The sequence below is a fragment of the Protobothrops mucrosquamatus genome, unplaced genomic scaffold, assembly GCF_001527695.2.
Source record: "Protobothrops mucrosquamatus isolate PMUCROS unplaced genomic scaffold, P.Mucros_1.0 scaffold5, whole genome shotgun sequence".
NCBI classification, from domain to species: Eukaryota; Metazoa; Chordata; class Lepidosauria; order Squamata; family Viperidae; genus Protobothrops; species Protobothrops mucrosquamatus.
Genome location: NW_015386392.1, coordinates 1308500 through 1330252, shown reverse-complemented (window position 1 = coordinate 1330252; position 21753 = coordinate 1308500). Strand labels below are relative to the sequence as shown.

Sequence of the window (21753 nt, the reverse complement as noted above, 5' to 3'; positions counted from 1 at the left end):
AGCTTTGGGGATCAGCCAGGATTGCCAAATAGCTCCCAGTATTAAATCAGGCTAAATAGGGTTGATTCCAGCAAGACAAGGTGATTAGGGAGCTACAGATTCCTGCTTGCGGGGGATGGACACTCTTCTACATAGCAATACAATTGGAGATATCTCAGTTCCGCTTTTCTGCTTTGTTTATAAAACATCAGCCTTGTTTAACCTGACTATCTGTTGTTGCAAAAGTAGCTGTAGATAAGCAGGCAGGGCAACTTCAGACAGACTTCTTTCCTTAATAATCTGGCTGCTCTTTTTTTCTCCCCCCCCCCTTCCTGTGGTTTACAGGGGCAGATATTCTAACATGACTTTAGGATGATTTGTGGCCAAATTCTTGAGACAATTCATGTTTACAACTGATAGGTTGATGCTGCTGGAACCAGCCACGTGGCAGAGCACCGGCTTCTCAAATAAGAGGCACCTCCCACAATAACCTCCTTCATAAGAACGCTACTGGAGAAATTATTGTAGGACATTAAACCCAGAAGAAGCCTCTCAGTCTCTTGTCCTCATCTGCAGATCTTCTCCAGTCATCCCTGCAGGATGGACCACTCTGCCAACTTCACCTGTTTCTCTGCCACCACCTTGGCAGAGCCCAACTGGACCGATCCTGGCCTCCTGCCCAGCCCTTCTGGCATGGGTAAACCTTTGTCAATCTTCAAAGTCCTCATCTTGACTTTGCTGGCAATGCTGGGAGTTGCCACCTTCCTTTGGAACCTGCTGGTGCTGGCCACCATCTTGCGGGTGCGTACTTTTCACAGGGTGCCCCATAACCTGGTAGCCTCCATGGCCATCTCTGATGTGATGGTGGCCGCTTTGGTGATGCCCCTCAGCCTGATGTATGAATTGTCCGGCCATCGCTGGCGGCTGGGGAGGCTATTGTGCCAGATCTGGGTTTCTTGTGACGTGCTGTGCTGCACGGCCAGCATCTGGAACGTTACAGCCATTGCACTGGATCGTTACTGGTCCATAACGCGGCATCTGGAGTACACGCTGAAGACCCGCCGGCGTATTTCCAATGTTATGATTGCTCTGACTTGGCTGCTGTCTGCTATCATCTCCTTGGCTCCGCTGCTCTTTGGCTGGGGAGAGACTTATTCCGAGGGCAATGCTGAGTGCCAAGTCAGCCGAGAGCCTTCGTACACCGTCTTTTCAACCTGTGGAGCTTTTTATGTGCCTCTCTGCGTCGTGCTGTTTGTCTACTGGAAGATCTACAAAGCAGCCAGGTTTCGCATTGGATCCCGCAAGAGCAATTCCATCAGTCCCATTACACCTGGAGCTCTAGAGGTTAGTGCTCTGCCCATCTTTTCAGCACCCAAGATCTAAGCATAGCACAAAGATTTAGAGTGCAGCCTTCATTCAGTCTTTGACTGACCCTTATTTTATTTTATTTAAGCAATGGTTTACCACGTTGCTAGCAATTGTGGACTTGTGCTCCTCCGTTCAGATCTCAGCTCAGCAGTGCTCATGAACCATGGTTCATTATTATTATTATTATTATTATTATTAGGGCCAGTCGCACAACCAGCTAGAGTCAGTGTTGACTCCTAGCTTCTTTTTAGATAGAGTGGTCAGTTTTCTTGGTAATGTTTTTTAGAAGTGATTTGCCCTTGCCTTCTTCCTAGGGCTGAGAGAGAGTGACTGGCCCAACATCATCCTGCTGGGTTTGTGCTTAAGGTAGGACCAGAACTCACACAACAATTGGTGATTGGTGACTGGCTCAAAATCACCCAGCCAGTTTTCATGCCTAAAACAGGATTAGAACTCAGGGTCTCCCAGTTTCTAACCGTATTCCTAACCACTACAAAAGCAGATTATTATTATTATTATTATTATTATTATTATTATTATTATTATTATTATTATTATTATTATTATTATTATTATTATTATTATTAGCTAGATTTTTTTTATTGGACTTTTCATATATGTTATATAACTCAAAGGGATGATCTCAATACCTAATACTCTCTCAATTCTCTTTTGTTCTGAAGATTTAGATCAAAAACTGCAAAATAATTTGTATTTTGTAGGCTTTGAACCAATGTGGTCCTTAATCCCATTTCCTGAATTTTGGGGATCAACTATAAGTTGGTTGATGTTTGCCCTTCAGCTGAATTAGAAACTTAACTACCAATTTGGAAAAAAAAAAAGCAGCTTCCACTAAAAGAGAAATTCTCCAGATTTATCTCATTGCTGTGCCAGCTTTTTAAGAGAAAGACAGATTAGTAAGCAGGAATCAACACATTAATTTTTTCCTGATCACTCAAACTAGGAAGGTTAATTCAATCAGATCAATATTGTGAGCTTCGTCTAGTAGCTATTTTCCTGTTTTTCTGCTCTCCCTGGATATTTGGGGAGATTACATCTTTCCCAGGTATATTTTAGCACTGTTATGTACAGCATATACAGATAGTCCTTGAGTTAAGAACATAATGGATTCTGCCCATCACGGTCATAACTTGTGACAGTCATAAATTGGATCACCCAAGTGATGGAACCGATTTTACAGCCTTTTTTGCAGGCAAATGTCATAGTCATTTTGCAAATTACTATGTTTTTTTCTGAAAAATGGAAGTAAAAGTGTTACAAAACTGTGGATCAAAATAATCTGGTCACATGGCTACAGGATGCTGCAAACATCCATAATGCTTATTTAAAGAGTAGAGATGGAAGGGACCTTGGAGGTCTTCTAGTCCAGCCCCCTCCTCAAGCAGGAGACCCTATACCATTTCAGATAAATGGTTGTCCAGTCTCTTCTTAAAAACCTGCAACGTTGGAGCACCCACAACTTCTGAAGGCAGGCTGTTCCATTGGTTAATTGTCCTTCCTGCTAGGAAGTTTGTCCTTAAATCAAGGTTGCTTCTCTCTTTGATTAGTTTCCATCCATCGTTTCTTGTCCTGCCCTCCGGTGCTTTGGTAAATAGGTTGACCCCTCTTCTTTGTGGCAGCCCCTTAAAAAACTGGTTGCTGAGCACTTACAGTGCAGTCATTTGACTGTGGGGGTGGCACCGTTAGAACCTCAAATCCTGATCATAAGGATTCAACCAAGGAGATCCATTGTAACTTCCAATGGTTGCTAAATGATTGTTTGTAAGTCAAAGACTGCCTGTTTGTGATGCCCCTGAACTTCAACTTTCTTGTGCTCATTAATTGAAAAGTTAGATGTTTCATCCTCTAAGGCAGGGGTCCCCAACCCCTGGTCCATGGACTAGTACCGGGCCGTGGCATGCCAGCAACCGGTCCACACAAACAAGCAAAGCCCTATCCACGGGATGCAGGCAGCACACAAAACCACACCCCCTCCGATCTACGGAAAAACCTCTCTCCACATAACCAGTCCCTGGTGCCCAAAAGGTTGGTGACCTCTGCTCTAAGGTAGGACATTATCAACCCGCACCCCACAGAGCTGGCATTCATTGCCCCTTCATGAGACCCTTTCTGCCATGTATTTCCTACACACAACGTGACGAGGAACAAAGTTCTAGGCATGGCAAGGAGGGGACCCAGTCTACACAAACTTCGCTCCACTTTGCCTTTTTTCCATTCATTTGTTTGCTTTGGGCCTTTCAGTAGATTCTTTTTATCTGGTGTGAATGTGTAAACAGCTGCTCTGCCTGCCCCAAGCTGCCTGGAATTGTGAAAAGCACATGCTCACTGTTTACACCCTGTGGCAGGGTGAGCATATGTTCCCTGGCTGGCTGGGGAATTCTGGGAATTGAAGTCCCCACATCTTAAAGGGGCTTTGAAATTCTGCCTGAAAATAGATCCTGTGTTTTAAACCCATAAATGATTTGTGCCCAGAACAAGGACTATTTATACCATTTGTGGCTGTGGGTGTGATTAGGTTGTGGTTTCTGGCTTCATATTCATGCTCAGCCATGGCCAGGATAACATAAGCTTCTTGGAACAAACTCAAGCGTTGCAAACTAATCCGTTTCCCTTCATTACTTTTCCGTAATTGAAAAGCTACTTTGGAGACAGTTGCTGAGATTGACAGGACTGGCGCTGCCTAATCTTTTTGTATATAATCGTTTATCCCTTCCAAATCACCCTTTCTTTTGCTTGCAGGAAGAAAGATAGTAGGGTTTGATACATTTTTCAGTGTAATAAAAAAATCCTCCCATATCTTAATTTGGTTTTATTTGACTTTAACTGCACCTTTCTTCTTCTTCTTCTTCTTCTTCTTCTTCTTCTTCTTCTTCTTCTTCTTCTTCTTCTTCTTCTTCTTCTTCTTCTTCTTCTTCTTCTTCTTCTTCTTCTTCTTCTTCTTCTTCTTCTTCTTCTTCTTCTTCTTCTTCTTCTTCTTCTTCTCCTTCTCCTTCTCCTTCTCCTTCTCCTTCTTCTTCTCCTCCTCCTCCTCCTCCTCCTCCCCCTCCTCCTCCTCCTCCTCCTTCTTCTTCTTCTTCTTGCCAGACTGAGCCTCTTGGTGTTGTCTAGGTTCTTGATTTATAACAAGTTCTTGACTTATGACTGCAACTGAGCCCCAAATTTCCATTGCTAAACAAGATAGTTCTTAAGTGAGCTTTGCCCCATTTTATGACCTTTCTTGCCACGGTTGTTAAGTGAATCACTGCAGTTAAGTTAGTTGTTAAGTGAAAATGGCTTCTCCATTGACTTCGCTTGTCAGAAGGTCACAAAAGATGATCACATGACCCCTTGAGACACTGCAACTTTCATAAGTACATGCCAGTTGCCAAACATCTCAATTTTGATTATATGACCATGGAGATGGTGCCATGGTTGTGAGTTTATTTCATTTTTCAATGTCATTGTAACTTTGAATGGTCACTAAACAAATGCACTACCTCTGTTGTGAAAAATTCTCCTTATTTTGGTACCTAATTAGCATCTAGGCCAGGGGTAGGCAACCTTGGCTCTTTTATGACTCATGGACTTCAACTCCCAGAATTCCTGAGCCAGCCATGCTGAGGGGAAAGGAAGAAGTTTCCAAGCTGAGCCGTGCTGGCTCAGGAATTCTGGGAGTTGAAGTCCACGAGCCGTAAAAGAGACAAGGTGGCCTACCCCTGATCTAAGCCATTTAAAAAGCTAACTCTTTTCAGTATCTCTGTGTATGAACCCATCAATCTTTGGTGAGTGCTGTGTTTGCATACAGAAATCCCAGTAGAAATGTCCTTTTGCTTGAATCTTTGCAACTTGAAAAGGTGTGGACTGCAAGTGACTTGCTGGCTGGGGAATTCTGGGAGTGGAAGTCCACATCTCCCCAAGGTGCCAAAGTTGAGAAACACTGGAATACAACGTTCCTTCAGATGGTGAAAAGGGAAACAGGTGTAAATAATAGCAGAGATGTTCTAGGATTTTTCCAGATTGTAGGAACTGTGGTAATGTTACTCATGCTGCAGCTTTCTGTTGCTTGATGTTGCAGTCATTTGATCCAGGCAAATACATCTCCATTTGTTTTTTTTATAGGAAGTTGCTGTCATCTCATCTCTGGGGGGAGGGGTGAATACTTCGTCCCCACCTCTTCAATTCTGGAGAGATAATCTTGCTATGGAAGCAAAGAGACCCCAGAAATCCCCTGGGAGTGAGTCAGCACATCCTTCAGACAGTTTCAGTCTTCTTCCAGAGATGTTTTTGCGCAAACGAAAACATCAGTTGGGAAAATTCACAGGCAAACACGGCAGGCAGTTCTGATGTATTTGCTGTTAATGCATCAACTAAAACTTTGCAAGAGAGCTTGCTTCAGTGTATATTAAATAAATCTTTCTTTTAGTATTATCAGAATTGATAATACTGGCCATATAATTAAGAGGAAGCATGCTGGACCAGAAAATCAGGAGCCAAAAATTTTTCTTTGAATACTCCCAATATTTTATTTTGCTGGTTCCTTGCAGTGAGCTGTGATTCCTGGTTTAAGCCAATAAATATTATAGTAAATATCGCACGGACATAATTTTATTTATTTAATTAGCTAGTTGATTTTTATTCCATCTTTATTATTATTGTTATAAATAAGGCAGCGGACATACCTAATGCTCCTTCCTCTTCCTAATTTCCCCATAAAAATAATCCTGTGAGCTGGGTTGGGCTGAGAGAGAATGATTAGTCCAAAGTCATCCAGCTGGATTAATTGTCTAAGAACATGTCTTAAAGCAGGGGTAGGCAACCTTGGCTCTTTTATGACTCGTGGACTTCAATTCCCAGAATTCCTGAGCCAGCCATGCTGAGGGGAAAGGGAGAGGTTTCCAGGCTGAGCCATGCTGGCTCAGGAATTCTGGGAGTTGAAGTCCACAAGTCATAAAAGAGTCAAGGTGGCCTATCCCTGTCTTAAGGAATAAAGATATAACATGCAATCATACATGTAAATTTGAAGACAGTGTGCCACACCGAACTTCCAGTACTGTACAGGTAGTCCTTGACTTATGTTCCACAGTTGAGCCCAAAATTTCTGTTACTAAGCAAGACAGATAAGTGAACTTTGTTCCATTTTAAGATTTTTCTTGCCGCAGTTGTTAAACGAATCACTGCCGTTATTAACATAGTAACACGGTTGTTCAGTGAATGTGGCTTCCCCATCTTATTACGCTCCTTTCAGGGAATGCTTTCATGCTCAGCATCAGAACAACGTTGGACAGCGAAGCAATAATCTAAAAATGCCATTTCCTTAGCATTTAGTTTAACGAAGAGAAGGACGAGGGGGGACATGATAGCAGTGTTCCAATATCTCAGGGGCTGCCCCAAAGAAGAGGCAGTCAAGCTATTTTCCAAAGCACCTGAAGTCAGGACAAGAAGCAATGGGTGGAAACTAATCAAGGAGAGAAGCAACCTAGAACTAAGGAGAAACTTCCTGACAGTTAGAACAATTAACCAGTGGAACAACCTGCCTCCAGAAGCGGTGAATGCTCCAACACTGGAAGTTTTTAAGAAGAGACTGGACAGCCATTTGTCCGAAATGGTATAGGGCAGTGGTGGCGAACCTATGGCACGGGTGCCAGAGGTGGCACTCAGAGCCCTCTCTGTGGGCACTCGCGCCATCGCCCCAGTCCTAGGCCTTCAGCTGGGTTTTATAAAACCTTTTCGCTTTAGGCCTCCACCGCTGTGTGCAAAAAAAAAAAAGGTTCAATCAATCAGTCAATTTCAACTTCTCGCGGGGGAAAAAAAAGATCTTGCAAAATTGGAATTGATTGATTGATTGAACTTTTTAATCCCACCCAGTCTGCCGTTATCACCGCAGCCACGCCCACCCAATGGGACACACCCACCCGATTGGCCATACCCAGCCAACGGGCCTCACCCAGCCAATGGGCCACACCCACCCGGCACCCGATGATACATAAGTGGGTTTTGGGTTGCAGTTTGGGCACTCGGTCTCTAAAAGGTTTGCCATCACTGGTATAGGGTTTCCTGCCTGAGCAGGGGTTGGACTAGATGACCTCCAAGGTCCCTTCCAACAACATCATCATCATCATCATCATCATCATTATTATTATTATTATTATTATTATTATTATTATTATTATTATTATTATTATTATTTCACAGGTCAAGGAGGATACTCAGCACCCACAGATGGTGTTCACTGCCCGCCATGCCACGGTGACATTTCAAACGGATGGAGACACTTGGAGGGAGCAGAAAGAGAGAAAATCTGCCCTCATGGTGGGCATCCTCATTGGGGTCTTTGTCCTCTGCTGGATCCCCTTCTTCATCACTGAACTCATCAGCTCCCTCTGTTCCTGTGACATCCCCCCAACCTGCAAAAGTGTTTTCCTTTGGCTCGGATATTCCAATTCTTTTTTCAACCCTTTGATCTATACAGCCTTCAACAAGAATTATAACAATGCCTTTAAGAACCTGTTCTCCAGACAACAATAAACGATGTCTGGGAAGAGGGCCCAGAGGTGATTTTTCCAAAAGGCAACTGGACTTTCTTGTTTTTTTTTTCTTTTGAAAACATTTCCCTTCTCATCCAAGAAGCTTCTTCACTTCTAACTGATTGGTGGGGAATGAAAGAATTTATATTCTTTGCAGTCGTCTGATCGTTAGCACTCCGAGGGTTGGTTGCTAGCTCTCTAGGGGTCATTGAGGCCACTTGGGGGGTTCATCTGTATTCTCGGGGTCACCTGAATCAGAATGTAAACAAGTATGGAATTTTCAGCAGTCCCAAGGAAGTTCCATGCCCATCTACATTCTGATTCAGATGACTCAGAGGATACAGATGAATGCCCAAGTGGCCTCAACAACTCTCAGAAAGAGTGCTAATGAGGAGATGACTGCAAAGAATCTAAATCCTTCCATTCCTCAGCAGTAAGTTAGAACCAAAGAAGCTTCTTGGGTAAGAAGTGAAATGTTTTCAAACAAAAAAAACAAGAAAGTCCAGTTTGCCTTTTGGAAAAAGCACTTTGAGACAACCATGGCCTGGATGCTTCTGGGGAGAGAATATTCTTTCTAAAGAATTCATGCTCCCAGGCATCCTCCAGAGAAGGAGGAAAAGCTCTTGAAATAAACACTGTTCATTTCCAGTCGATCCATTTATTCCAGTTGCTCTTAATATCTCTGTTAGTTCTCCATTGCTATAGGAGAGTATTGAAGTCAGTAGCTGCTCGTTCATACACAGTATTTTCCCAGCACTCATATAATGGTATTTTGTCATTGAGATAGTCTGGTTTACCTTCTCAGCTCAGTTGCGCTTGCTAATGTGTCACTCTGTGATGTTCATATCAATGTCACTCTGTGATGTTCATGGCCACCAAGAGAATCACAGAACCTGTGACATCATCCATAATGTGACATGAGTCCCGTAGTGAGAAAAATCTGCTCTTCTTTGTAGCTCTTTGGAGAATTCATATCTAATAAATGTACTGCTCAATATATAAGTAGGGTAATCACAGAGGGATAGGAAAGGGAATGAAGGACCCACTTTGCACATGGTTTTAAGCAATTTAATACTTCTTTATTTCATTACATTAGCGGGGCGCATATAATCCTTCAGGTATTGCTGAACTAAAATCCTGGCAGACAGGTATTGGGAAAAGAATTGGAAGTTACAGTTCAGCCATATCTGAAGAGCCATGGATTCTCTATTCCTGTGTTATTGTTTCAGATACTTAAGACACCAATCACCTGGTTTTGTATAGCCAGGTGGTAACTCACACCTTGAGTCAGACCCAGAAGCTCACATAGCAAAGGTCTTACATGCACCCCAAACTGTTCACCCCATCACCTTCTGTACGAGCTGCAGCTTCCAAATCAGTGGTGGGGTTCAAATATGTGAACAACCAGTTCTGTGTGTGGATGGCACTTCCGGAAGTCCATTCTGGGTCTGGGCAACAAAAAATTAGCTACCGGTTCTGCCGAAGTGGTGTGAACCAGCTAAATCCCACCACTGTTCCAAATCCTCTTCAAAGGTAGGCCCATGAAGAATTAAAACATTTAATCAAATGTGTCATTAGGGTTGAATTTCTACAAGCATAGTGCATCAAATAATTTTTGTGTTTGGGAAAAATCTTATCTATTAATATAAAAAATACATGGGTCTGGATGCTGGAAAAGGAGGTTATACCAAACCTGAGCAATGTTATTCTAACAAAAATCCAAATGCAGGGCAGCCCTATATCTCCCCAGATTCTCCTTTACAGCTATTATCTCTTTGGCTGGTGAAACTTTCCAGTTTCTACTTTTTCTCAGTAAATGAGCTTCCCCAACCTGGTGCCCTTCAGTTGTATTGGGACAATTATTACAATTTTCAATATAGCACCAGAAGAAGTAGATCTGAAAAAAATAGTTATGGTGAAATGGTTTTATGTAATGCATGAAGGCCTCTTAATCTGTAATACGAATTAAGGTGAGAGGAAGTAATAGGAGAAGAGGGATAGATCATTTCTTCTGCTTGAATGTCTGCAGAAACTGAGCAACAGTAGGAAATATCAATTAATTCCAGCTACATTGTTTTGTGACATTTGTGAAAAATCGAATGCTTCATAGGCACTAAAATCTGTTTCTATTTCTTGCTGCTTTACTTTTTGTCTTTCATTTTTTTTTTAAAAGCACCACAATATTGAATAAAGTGTGAAAGCTTTAACACAGACATCTGTGAAAATTTCAAAGAATGTATATTAGGAATTCGGCAACACATCTGCTCAGTAGCAAAGGGCAAATATTACACATATTCAGACATTTCATATATCCCATAGACAGCCCTTCTGAGTGTTTGTGCAAATAGAACTAGGAGTGATACATATACACCATTCTTCAGTCTTACTGGGTTTAACGCAGAGGTCCCCAACCTTTTGGACACCAGGGACCGGTTCCATGGAGAGAGGATTTTCCGCGGAACAGAGGGGGCGTGGTTTTGTGTGCTGCCTGCATCCCATGGATGGGGCTTTGCTTGTTTGTGCAGACCAGTTGCTGGCAAGCTGCGGCCCGGTACCGGTCCACGGACAGGGGTTGGGAATCCCTGGTTTAAGGAATAAAAGTCCAGTTCAAGGTAAAAGACATTTATGGAGGCTCTCAATCAAAATACTGCATAGACTAGTTTATCAGGACCATGGACAGCTCTCTGCAGACCTACAAAGGAGATCTTCCATAGGGCATCTAAGCTGCTTTAGCAGTACAGGTAGTCTTCAACATATAATCACAATGTTTTGTTTTGTCTTGCCTTATTATTTTATAAGTAACTCAAGATTATGAATGTACAGAATACACCTTCCTATTTTCCCCACAATGACAACCCCATGAGATTGTAAAAAGAAGGACTAGGGGAGACATGATAGCAGCATTCCAGTATTTGAGAGGCTGCCACAAAGAAGAGAGGTCAACTTATTTTCCAAAGCACCAGGAGGTAAGACAAAAAAAAAAAAAAAAAAAACAAGGAATAGAAACTAATTGAGGAGAGAAGCAACCTGGAATTACAGACAAACTTCCTAACAGTGTTGATAATCAACCAGTGGAACAGCTTGCCTCCATAAGTTGTGAATGCTCCAACAATGGAAGTAACCATTTGTCTGACATGGTATAGGGCAGGGGTCTCCAAACTCAGCCCTTTTATGACTTGTGGATGTCAACTCCCAGAAATCCTCAGCTAGGCACGCTGGCTGAGGAATTCTGGGAGTTGAAGTCCACAAATCATACAAGGGCCAGGTTTGAAGACCCCTGGTATAGGGTCTCCTACCTGAACAGGAAGTTGAACTAGAAGTTCTCCAAGGTCCCTTCCAACTCAGTTATTCTACTATTCTGAAATGGATTGGGCTGAGAGAGAGTGACTGGCCGAAATTAACCCAACTGGCTTTCATACCTAATTAGGACTGGAAAATTAATTGCTAAGCAGTGCAGTCCTTGAGTGAGGCATCACATGATTGTACCAATTTAAGCCCTTTTTGCTGCAGGCATTAATTGAGGCATCACAGTAACTTCCAATCTCCTACCAGCTTCCCCGTTGACTTTGCTTGTCAGAAGCCAGTTGAGAAGTTTGCAAGTGGCAATCATGTGACCACTGAATGTTGTATATATGTGATGATTGCCAAGTATCCAAATTGTGATCAAGTGGCCTCAAGGCCATTGCAATGGTCGTAAGCGCAAGGACCATCATAAGTCACTTTTTTCAGTGCCATTTGTATCTTCAGGATGACTAGACAGGTAGATGACTACTTGGATCATTTTTTCCACCCAAAATGGGGACTTTAGCCAGCTTTCCTCAAATCAGAGTCTTTAAACAAAAATGAACTGGGGAAAGGATGGCGTTTGTAATAATCTTTCCATATCATTCCTTCCTACCCTTCCAGATACATTAAAATCTCAATTCCCATATTTAGAATTATAGTGAGAGTTGAATCCCAGAATTTGGAAAACAAGGGGTTAGGCATGCTTGTCTATGGCAGGGGGCTTCAAACTTGGCCCTTTTATGACTTGTGGACTTCAACTCCCAGAATTACTCAGCCAGGCACGCTGGCTGAGTAATTCTGGGAGTTGAAGTTCACAAGTCATAAAAGGGCCAAGTTTGAAGACCCCTGCCATAAAGTCTATGGGCATTAAGCTCCAATGAAACTCTTGAATTTAATTCTACTGTAAGTTATGGAGGTAGCAAATAGTGGAAGGAAAGAAATGAATTTGTATGCTTGTGTGACAGCCTGTCTGGGAACACGAGTGAATTTACATATTATGAAACTCTCAGTCCTTGAAAATATGGCTTACAATTTAGTAAACATGGGCTGTCATTCGTCTACAGAAGTAGAAAAATACAACTGCCAATATGTTTCTTCTTTCCTTAAATGCTTGAAAATCTGAAATACCAGCCAAAAGAGAGTTGGACTGTTGCTTGAAAAATGAACTGTTCTGTATCCAATGAATATTGCACGATATTGAGATATGTTGCTGTAGATCTGAGGCCAATATTGCCAACTCCAATTTCTGATGTTCTGGAAGAAGAGAATCCCCATCACTTTCAAATGTAGACCTTTTGCTAATTTGGCAGTTGCATGCTTTGATCAGATATAGCACTGGGAGGTACAGACCACACAATATTGTGCAGCACTGAAAGTCTTAAATTCATATGGATATGTCACAATTTCCTTTGCAACTAAATGCTAAAAGTAAGCAGTCCTTCAACCATTCATCTAGCCAGATTGAGTGGATGGTTATGTTGAAGGTCCCATTCCTACAGGCATATTTTGTTAGGAACCAAATGCCATTTGATAGTAATAATAATAATAATAATAATAATAATAATAATAATAATAATAATAATAATAATAATAATAATAATAATAAAGTTGGAAGGGACCTTGGAGGTCATCTAGTCTAGCCCCCTGCTCAGGCAGGAAACCTTATACCAGTGGTGGCGAACCTATGGCACGCGTCCCAGAGGCAGCACTCAGAGCCCAGCAGCTTGCGCAGGTCCATTAGGCTGCCACCGCCACCCGGAGCAGCAGCCCCACCCAGCACAAAGGAGGTGAAGCGGCTAGCTAGCAAGCTCGAGTAGAAGTGGTAGAGCACGCCCACACCCAGCAAGCCAAAGGCCACCCCAAGCAGGGAAAACTGGATCCCCATCAGCGCCATGGCCCCCCAGTCCCAGCTAGGATTGCGTGCCTCCCCCCATCTATGCTGGGCGTTCTGCCCATCGCCCCATCCGCCAAAGACCCCCTGGATTTTCCCCAACCTGCCCGGCCCCCACAGCCATCCCCCCATGAGCAACATCGAGGTGGCCATGCCCACACCCACCCAATGGGCCACGCCCCCATACCCCCTCTGAGGGCACCACAATGCTGATGCGGCCCTGGCACTTTGCGATAAATAAGTGGGTTTTGGGTTGTGGTTTGGGCACTCGGTCTCTAAAAGGTTCGCCATCACTGCCTTATACCATTTCAGACACATGGCTGTCCAGTCACTTCATAAAAACATCCAGTGTTGGAGCATTCACAGCTTCTGGAGGCAGGTTGTTCCACTGGTTAATTGTTTTAACTGTCAGGAAGTTTCTCCTTAGTTCTAGGTTGCTTTTCTCTTTGGTTAGTTTTCATCCGTTGCTTCTTGTCCTGCTTTCAGGTGCTTTGAAGAACAGCTTGACTCAGTGGTGGGATTCAAATATGTGAACCAATTCTCTGTGTGGATGCCGCTTCCGGAAGTCCGTTCTGGGCCTGGGTAACAAAAAATTAGCTACCAGTTCTGCCAAAATGGTGCAAACTGGCTGAATCCAACCACTGGCTTGACTCCCTCTTCTTTGTGGCAGCCCCCGAGATATTGGAACACTGCTATCCTGTCCCCCCTCATCCTTCTCTTCATTAAACTAGACATACCCAATTCCAACAACCATTCCTCATATATTTTAACCTCCAGTCCCCTGATCATCTTTGTTGCTCTTCTCTGTACTCTTTCTAGAGTCTCAACATCTAAATAAGATGAACAGAGAGCAGAGTTAGAGACAAATCTACATGGGGCCTGTTCCCATTAGAATAACATAGAGAAGTTGTGTGCATTGGATGGAGAAAAGTGAAAGACGAGGTGCTGGAGCCCAATCCCTTTTGCAAATGAGCCACCACATCACACAGAGCTATGGAAGTGTGGTCAGATGTAGCCTGGAGTCCCAGGAGGGAAGGGCTGCTTCTCCGAGAGCAAGGAAGAAGTGGACTTAGAATATCTGGTAGGCAGGAAGAGGGGTTAAGAGGAACCCTCCCTAGCAGTTCACAGAGTATATTTATAGTTATGCAAATAGTCTGGCAAGATTTCTGTTGATAAATTAATAACAATAAAAAAACTACTCCTTATATTGTTCTTGGTTCTTGGGGCTTGACAAAAAGTGGTGGAATTTGCACCGCTGATCTGCTCAAAGTAATAATAATAAACCTTGCGGAAGAGTCTCAAAATAAATATAAAATTCGACAAGGAACTTGAAAAAAAATCTGGAAGTTTATTATTGTATTACTAACTAGAACAAGAATGTTTTATGTGCAAAAATGGAAAGATACAATAATTCGCACAATGGAAAAATGGCTGGCAAAACTGATGTAACTAGCAGAGATGTTCAAATTAACTGCTTTAATCAAAGAAAAAAAAATACATCCGAATTTGTTTCTTAAAACAATCACTTCTAGATTTCATACTCAAGACAGAAAATATTAAATTCTGACTTTGGGATTGCTGATTAGTTTGTTGTTATAGAAATAGCTAATAGATACAAGTAGTCTTCGACTTACAACAATTTGTTGCACAACTGTTTGTTGTACTGTCCATTCAAAATTACAATAAGTGACTTATAACCATTTTTCATACTTACGACTGCTGCATCCCTGTGGTCACATGATCAAAATTCAGACTTGGCAACTGGTCCATATTTATGATGGTTGTAGTGTCCTTGTCATGGTTCCGATAGATGAGACCAGTAAAAAAGAACTCAAAAGCAAAAACGTTTTCTTAAAGAACATATTTATTTGGCTACATAATATCGGCACGATCAAAATGAAAGCAAGACTGAAGTTCTCCCCAAAGGTTACAATATTACAAAGCTGGTTTTCCCACCCCCAGCAATGAGTCATAAATCATATTCCCTAATAAACTACTTTAGCGGGCTTTCTAATGGAAGCTTCAGCCCGCCAAAACTCAAGCAGCAATGACCTTGGTTCCCACAGAACAATTTATTATTTTGACTAAACTAGAAAAAATGCTCATTCCCCCCTCCCAACTCTGTGGCAACCGGAAAGGAAGAAAAAATGGCTTCAGCCAAGTTCATTTGCAGTGTTGACAGTCCTGAGATCATGTGATCACCTTTTGCAACCTTCTGACGACCAAAGTCAATGGGGAAGCCAGATTCACTTAACAACCTTGTTACTAACTTAATAACTGCAGTGATTCATTTAACAACTGTAGCAAGAAAGATCATAAAATGGGGCAAAATGAATTTAACCAATGTCTCACTTAACAAAAAAATTGGGTTTCATTGTGGTCATAAGTTCATGATCACCTATACTAAATATGCAAGAGGTGTAATTTTATTACCTTTATTCTACTCAGCTGAAGAGAATTGGAAGTTAATGCTTTTTTCCCCCTTTTACCCCACACTTGTCTCTTTCCCTTCTTTTCCTCCAACATTTCCATACAATCCCTACAATCTCCATTTTCACTTGTATTTTATATTTTTATAATTTCAATAAAATCACATACAGTATAAAAATAAATAATAATAATCCCAAAACATCTGGAGCACCACTTAAGGTCCATTGGAATTGACAAATTCACCATCAATCAATTGCAAAAGGCAGCCTTGCTTGGAACAGCTTACATCCTGTGGCACTATCTGTAACACCATCAAACATCAACAGCTGCCTATCCCAGATTCTTAGATTAGGCTCAATAAGAAGATAAAAATGCCAAATCCAGTCTGAACATCTGGCTGACTGTGCAATTAATCATAATAGAAATACCATTTGCCTGCAAGCAAGAACTGGTGGGACCATAAAGTAGAGAAAATAATAGAAAATGAAGAAGCTGAAGTGGTCTGGGACTTTAGAATTCAAACAGACAGACATTGTCATGTAACACTCCAGACTTAACAACTGTCAATAAGAAAGACACAAAAGTCTGGATAGTGGATGTGGCAGTATCTGGATACAACAGAATAGAAGAAAAGGAACTGGAGAAGATAACAAAATACAAAGACCTACAAATAAAGAACAACTGTGGCCAAAGAAACCAAAGGCAGTACCGATAGTAATACGTGCCTTGGGTTCAATCCCAAAACAAAACATCAACATCTGCCTATCTCAGGTCCTTTGGGAAGGATAGGTGGATAAAAATGCCAAATGCATTCTGAACATCTGGTTGATTGTGCAACAAACCATAATAAACCTTGGAAATCTTGTTATTCTCTTATTCATACTTATGCTATGGAGAACAGCTCACCATTCCTGATCCATCAAAACACTTATCATTCCTCCACCGGCAGTTGCTTTCATGTTTCTCCCTCTTGTGACCCTGGTCTTGACCCGACAGTGAACACTGGACATCACAGATGGACAAGGAGTGCTAAGCTCCAAGTCAGAGACCCTGGGATTCAGCTATGGCTTCCTCTGATTAGGCTGCAGGCTAAAATAATGAAAAGGTGCAGTTCTCGTTATTGGTTTCCTCTCATTATATTTTCAAGCATGCAGATGATTACTAGTAGGAAGAGTTTTGTCATAGGAAATTGTAACTAGGGAGGTGACCTTTAACAGCATTTTGGCAAATAGTATCCTAATTAGAATTCCCGTTGCATTGTACCTTCTGAAGAAGACGCTGTATTGCTTAGAGGGAATGAGAAGGACATCTTGAAAACCTGGCCTGGGAACCAGACAAGGATTGCTGGGTATTTCAAGAGGGAGACATGGCATCACCAATTACAAAATATGAGGAGGGTGGAACTTTGAACATGTGTTGTAGGCATGCATATCGTTTTTCCTTGTGAGTTTGTGAGGTGGGGAGAGGGAAGAAATGGCATATCTGCCTGCTTATTCTATAGCTGGCTTCACACTAAATCAAACATATTTTAATCAAGCACCTAGGGTATGCAGTTACTTTATGGATTAATGTATCATATGGATACGGAAAATTAAGTTTATCTTAGAACCACAATTAGGACCAGAATTTCCATTGCTAAGAAATGTGGCCATTAAGTGAGTCACACTCAATTTAACATTGAGTGGTTGTTGGTTGTTAAGTGATCACACACAATCATTAAGCGAATGCCGCTTCCCCCATTGACTTTGCTTCTCAGAAGCCAACTTGGAAAGTTGCAAATGGCGATCACGTGATCCTGGTATACTGCAATTATTGTAAATACATGCTGGTTGTCAAGTGTCCAAATTTTGATCACATGACCAGGGGGATACTGCAATTATTGTATGAGGACTGGTCATAAGTCATTTTTAGTGCCATCATAACTTTGAACAATCACTAAATGAATGGTTGTTAAGTCGAGGACTAGTTGTATTCCATAAAGTGTGATTATTAAGTTAACCATGGATGTCTTGTGAAAATCCAAACAATTTCTCTGTCTCTCTTTCAGATAATCAGTGCCCATTCCTTTCCTGGTATGCGCTCCCTCTCCTCTCCTCTCCTCTCCTCTCCTCTCCTTCCCTCTCCCTCTCCCTCTCCCTCTCCCTCTCCCTCTCCCTCTCCCTTTCTCTCCAATCTTCTTTCTGACTGCCCTAAATATCTGAAAAGGGCCAGTCCCAGAAACATTGAAGGACCTCGTGAATAAAATGAACATGTGCTACAGCCCGGTGTCTCTGGTATTGTTTTTCCACATTCAGTTAAAGCTGTGCTAAAATACACCAAGATTATTTTCTCTTTTCAAAGATATTCAAAAGCAGACTCCCCTTCATCAAACTGAATTTTAAAAAGGCAGTTTCTCTGCACAGCTCAGCCTCATTTAAATTACATATACCATAAGTCTTCAATCCTCTTTGCAAATTCTTCCTCTGAAAGAATGTTTCCCAAATATGTCTTACATAACGCCAAGCTAAGGATGGAAATACAAATCTATAAAGCTCAAAAGAAAATCCATGACGTGAATAGGTGCAGACCGAACAGAAAAGAAAGCTTTTTTTTCCAGTCAGAGCTCAAATAATTGATGGAAGTCCCTGTTGCAGGAGTTGATGGTGACCTCCATTTTAAACAGCCAGAGGAAAAGGCTCTCAAATGTCCACAAAAAGTAGCCTTCGGTTTATAACCATAACTGGGACCAGAATTCCTGTTGCCAAACAAGGCAGTTGTTAAGTGACTTGCTCCCATTTTTATGACCTTTTTCCATGGTTGTTAACTGAATCACTGCAATTGTTAAGTGAAACACAGATCATTTAATGAATCTGGCTTCCCCCATTGACTTTGTTAGTTAGAAGCCAGTTGGGAAAGTCACAGATGGTGATCATGTGACCCCAGGATGCTACAACTGTCATAAATACTTCCCGATAGCCAAGTACCTGAATTTTGATCACATGACCCTGGGGTTGCTATGAGTTGTAAGAATGAGGACTGGTTGTAAGATGGCATTTTTTTCAGTGCCATTGTAACTTCAAACAGTCACTAAATGAATGGTTGTAAGTGAAGGACTACTTGTATTCTGGAGACATCTACCTAAGTATTCCTAATTTGATTTTTTTCCTAATAATAGGATCCTAGAATAAAATGATTTTTCATTGCTCCAGCACAGCTCTTTTAACATTCTCCAGTAAATCAAATCCATTAGTCCAGAGCCTTGGCTTCTCAGCACCATTTGTTTTTACTTTGTTTTTCTCCACAGAAAAGTCAGAAATTCTTTCAAAGCCTTTGTTGACTCTTGATTTGGTGCATTTAACATATTCAATGGCTAGTGGGAGAGGACATATTCATCAAACTGGGCTCAAAACACACTCTGAGCAATCACGATTAAGTTACAGCACAATGCGTCCTTTTCCTATTGAACGTTCCAAACCTGAAAAAAAAAACATTCAGCCCACAGATGGGGAAGGGCCAGCTAAATCATTTGAGTCTGCCTACCCTAATCTTGAAAGAAAGTATAATGAAAGCACCTTAACAACGTATGGATACTGCAGAGCCAAAGGTGTTCTCTTTCCACCTTCTTATCTCCCAGTTTCTCTTTCAAAGCATTGTTAAACATGTTGTGAAGTGATAATGACATTACGCATCAATTCATCTATTCCAAAGGTTAGAAAACATTGCTTAGCCAATGGCTATCAACAAAAATCAGCTGGAAAGAATTTTTTACCTCAGGGGTGGGCAACTATGGCCCCTTTACAATCTGCGGACTTCAACTCCCATAATTCCTGAGTCAGCCATGGGGTCATAGTTGCAGGGATGGGCAGTATGGCTGGCTCAGGAATTCTGGGAGTTGAAGTCCACAGGTAGTAAAGAGGCCATCATTGCTGACCCCTGCTTTACAGCATCAATACTGTAATGACAGACAAGTAAGTTCTCAGGTAATCTTATAACCTCAGCTTTGTTTTTACTGTCAGTGCTAGGCCCTAGATCAGTGGTTCTCAACCTTTTTAATGCCGCGATCCCAACCGGTCGTAAGTCGAGGACTAAACCGGTTGTAAGTCGAGGACTAAACCGGTTGTAAGTCGAGGACTAAACCGGACCAGTGGTTCTCAACCTTTTTAATGCCGCGACCCCAACCGGTCGTAAGTCAAGGACTAAACCGGTCGTAAGTCGAGGACTAAACCGGTCATAAGTCGAGGACTAAACCGGTCGTAAGTCGAGGACTACCCAACCGGTCGTAAGTCGAGGACTTTCCCTGCCCGGGAGTGCCGCGCATGCGTGGTTCCGCCCCCTGCGCCGGCCGAGGCGTAGCTGGCAAGCGGCAGAGACGGAGCAGGCCGACCACCAGCTGGCCCAGCCCAAGGGAGGTAAGGCACCTGCCGGAAAAGGGGGAAAAAATGGCGGACAAAACAAATGGCAGACAAAAAAAATGGCGGACAGCCTTGCTTGGCGACCCCCGTGAAATGGTCGATCGACCCCAAATGGGGTCCCGTCCCACAGGTTGAGAACCACTGCCCTAGATGAAGAACAAAGTGAAAGTAGATAATATTTTCCTTCACTTTCTGATTGATCCTGAGCTGCTTCAGAAGGCTGCACTGTTACTGGGCTGTTCTAGAACAAGATCATTATCTGCAGTGTAGGTAGTCCCCAAATTTCAACCGTTCGTTTAATGACCATTCAAAGTTACAACTACACTGAAAACAGTGATTTGCGAGTTGTTCTTGCTCTTATGTCACAGCATCTTCATGGTCATGTTGTCTAAATTCTGGTGCTTGGAAACCAGCATGTATTTATAATAGTTGCAGCATTCCAGAGTCATGTGAATGCCATTTGCAAGCTTCCTAGCTAGCTTCCAAAAAGTAAAAAAAATGAGAGAAGCTGAATTTGCCTAATGACCACATGATTTACTTAATAACCATGGCTGGGAAAAAAGGCTGTAAAAATTGGGTGCAACTCCCTTAACAACCACCTGGCTTAACAATGAAAATTCTGGTTCCTATTATAGTCGTACTCTACTTTCTCCCCTACCTACTCTATTCTGTTAAATTGGAGATTATTAGGGTGATACAAATAGGGTACAAGGAAGGGAAAGAGGAAGAGGCACACTTTGTAGGGCATCAAAATACACTTCAGACAGTTTTCACTCCAAAAATTCCTCATCTGATGTTTTTAAACTAGAACATAGAGTAGTAAAAGTTCACTTTCTTTGGGTGTGCAATCTTAGCGTAACACATTTAACATTAGATGGGGGGGCAGTGGGGCAGTGGTGGGATTCAAATAGGTGAACAACCGGTACGCTGTGTGGATGCCACTTCTGGAAGTCCATTCTGGGCCTGGGCAACAAAAAAATTAGCTACTGGTTCTGCCAAAGTGGTGCGAACTGGCTGAATCCCACCACTGTAGGGGGGTATCTAAATATGTTATAACTTAGTCCTTCTGACCCAAGGCCAGAAGATACAGAACTGGGAGGAAAGTATTGGAAGAATAATATTTAAAATTTCAAAATGTCTTCACTTTTATATCAGTCTCAATGTTGTCAGATAAAAACTTGTTACTCTTCCATAACATCTTTTAAGCACAACCTTTGCGTAGAGTCAGGTAATCATAACATTAACTTCTGAGTCAATTGTTCAAAAATATTTTTAATATATCCAATCTGTTGCTTCATTCTGTATTTGTAAGTTAACTTTGAGCGTTCTTTTCCTTTAATTATAATCTTTCTAGTTCCCTCTAGTGTCCAATTTTTGAAGTCTTATGTCAATATGCTTTTTTAAAAAAATTAAAACACAAGAATTTCCTAAGGGAAATATTCTTTATAATTAATTCCAAAATCTTATTTCAGATTTATTTGGATCCTTAGTCCATTTATGGCTTTTTAAAATCCAGATTTTCAATTATTCTTTTGCTATTTATTACAAAAAATATTTTAAGTCCTTACATTTGTCTTAACTAATAAAGTTTTAGTTAAGGACTGAAAGAAATTCACCTGATGCTTTCAGACTTGTCAATCTAAAGATTCCTAGTAGCTGAAAAGCACTTAACAAGCAATTTCCAAAGGTGATTAGAAAGGGAAGTAGACAAACTTAATGTTCTTTCAAAGGAGCCCACTACAATTTGGGCTCACCTCAGCTTCCTGAGTTTTGAACACCCCAGAGATCTATTTTGCAGTTTCTTCATGAAGAGCAACTGTCTGGAGCATTTGTGGATGGTCTCAAGTCCTCTCCTTCTCCAGAGAGGAATTACTGAAAAACTGAT

General features: G+C 41.8%; 1 protein-coding gene across 1 annotated transcript; it reads left to right on the top strand.

The window, feature by feature from the left end:
* Positions 1-579: 579 nt before the first annotated feature.
* HTR5A (5-hydroxytryptamine receptor 5A) lies at positions 580-7872 on the top strand. Its single transcript, XM_015832550.1, has 2 exons — positions 580-1323; positions 7540-7872. The coding sequence occupies exons 1-2, from the start codon at positions 580-582 to the stop codon at positions 7870-7872; spliced, it is 1077 nt and encodes a 358-aa protein (XP_015688036.1).
* The last annotated feature ends 13881 nt before the right edge of the window (positions 7873-21753 follow it).

Coding starts and splice junctions, on each gene's coding strand:
- HTR5A (XM_015832550.1), top strand. CDS start 580: ATGGACCACTCTGCCAACTTCACCTGTTTCTCTGCCACCACCTTGGCA. Junction 1,324..7,539: donor TTACACCTGGAGCTCTAGAG/GTTAGTGCTCTG, acceptor ATTATTTCACAG/GTCAAGGAGGATACTCAGCA.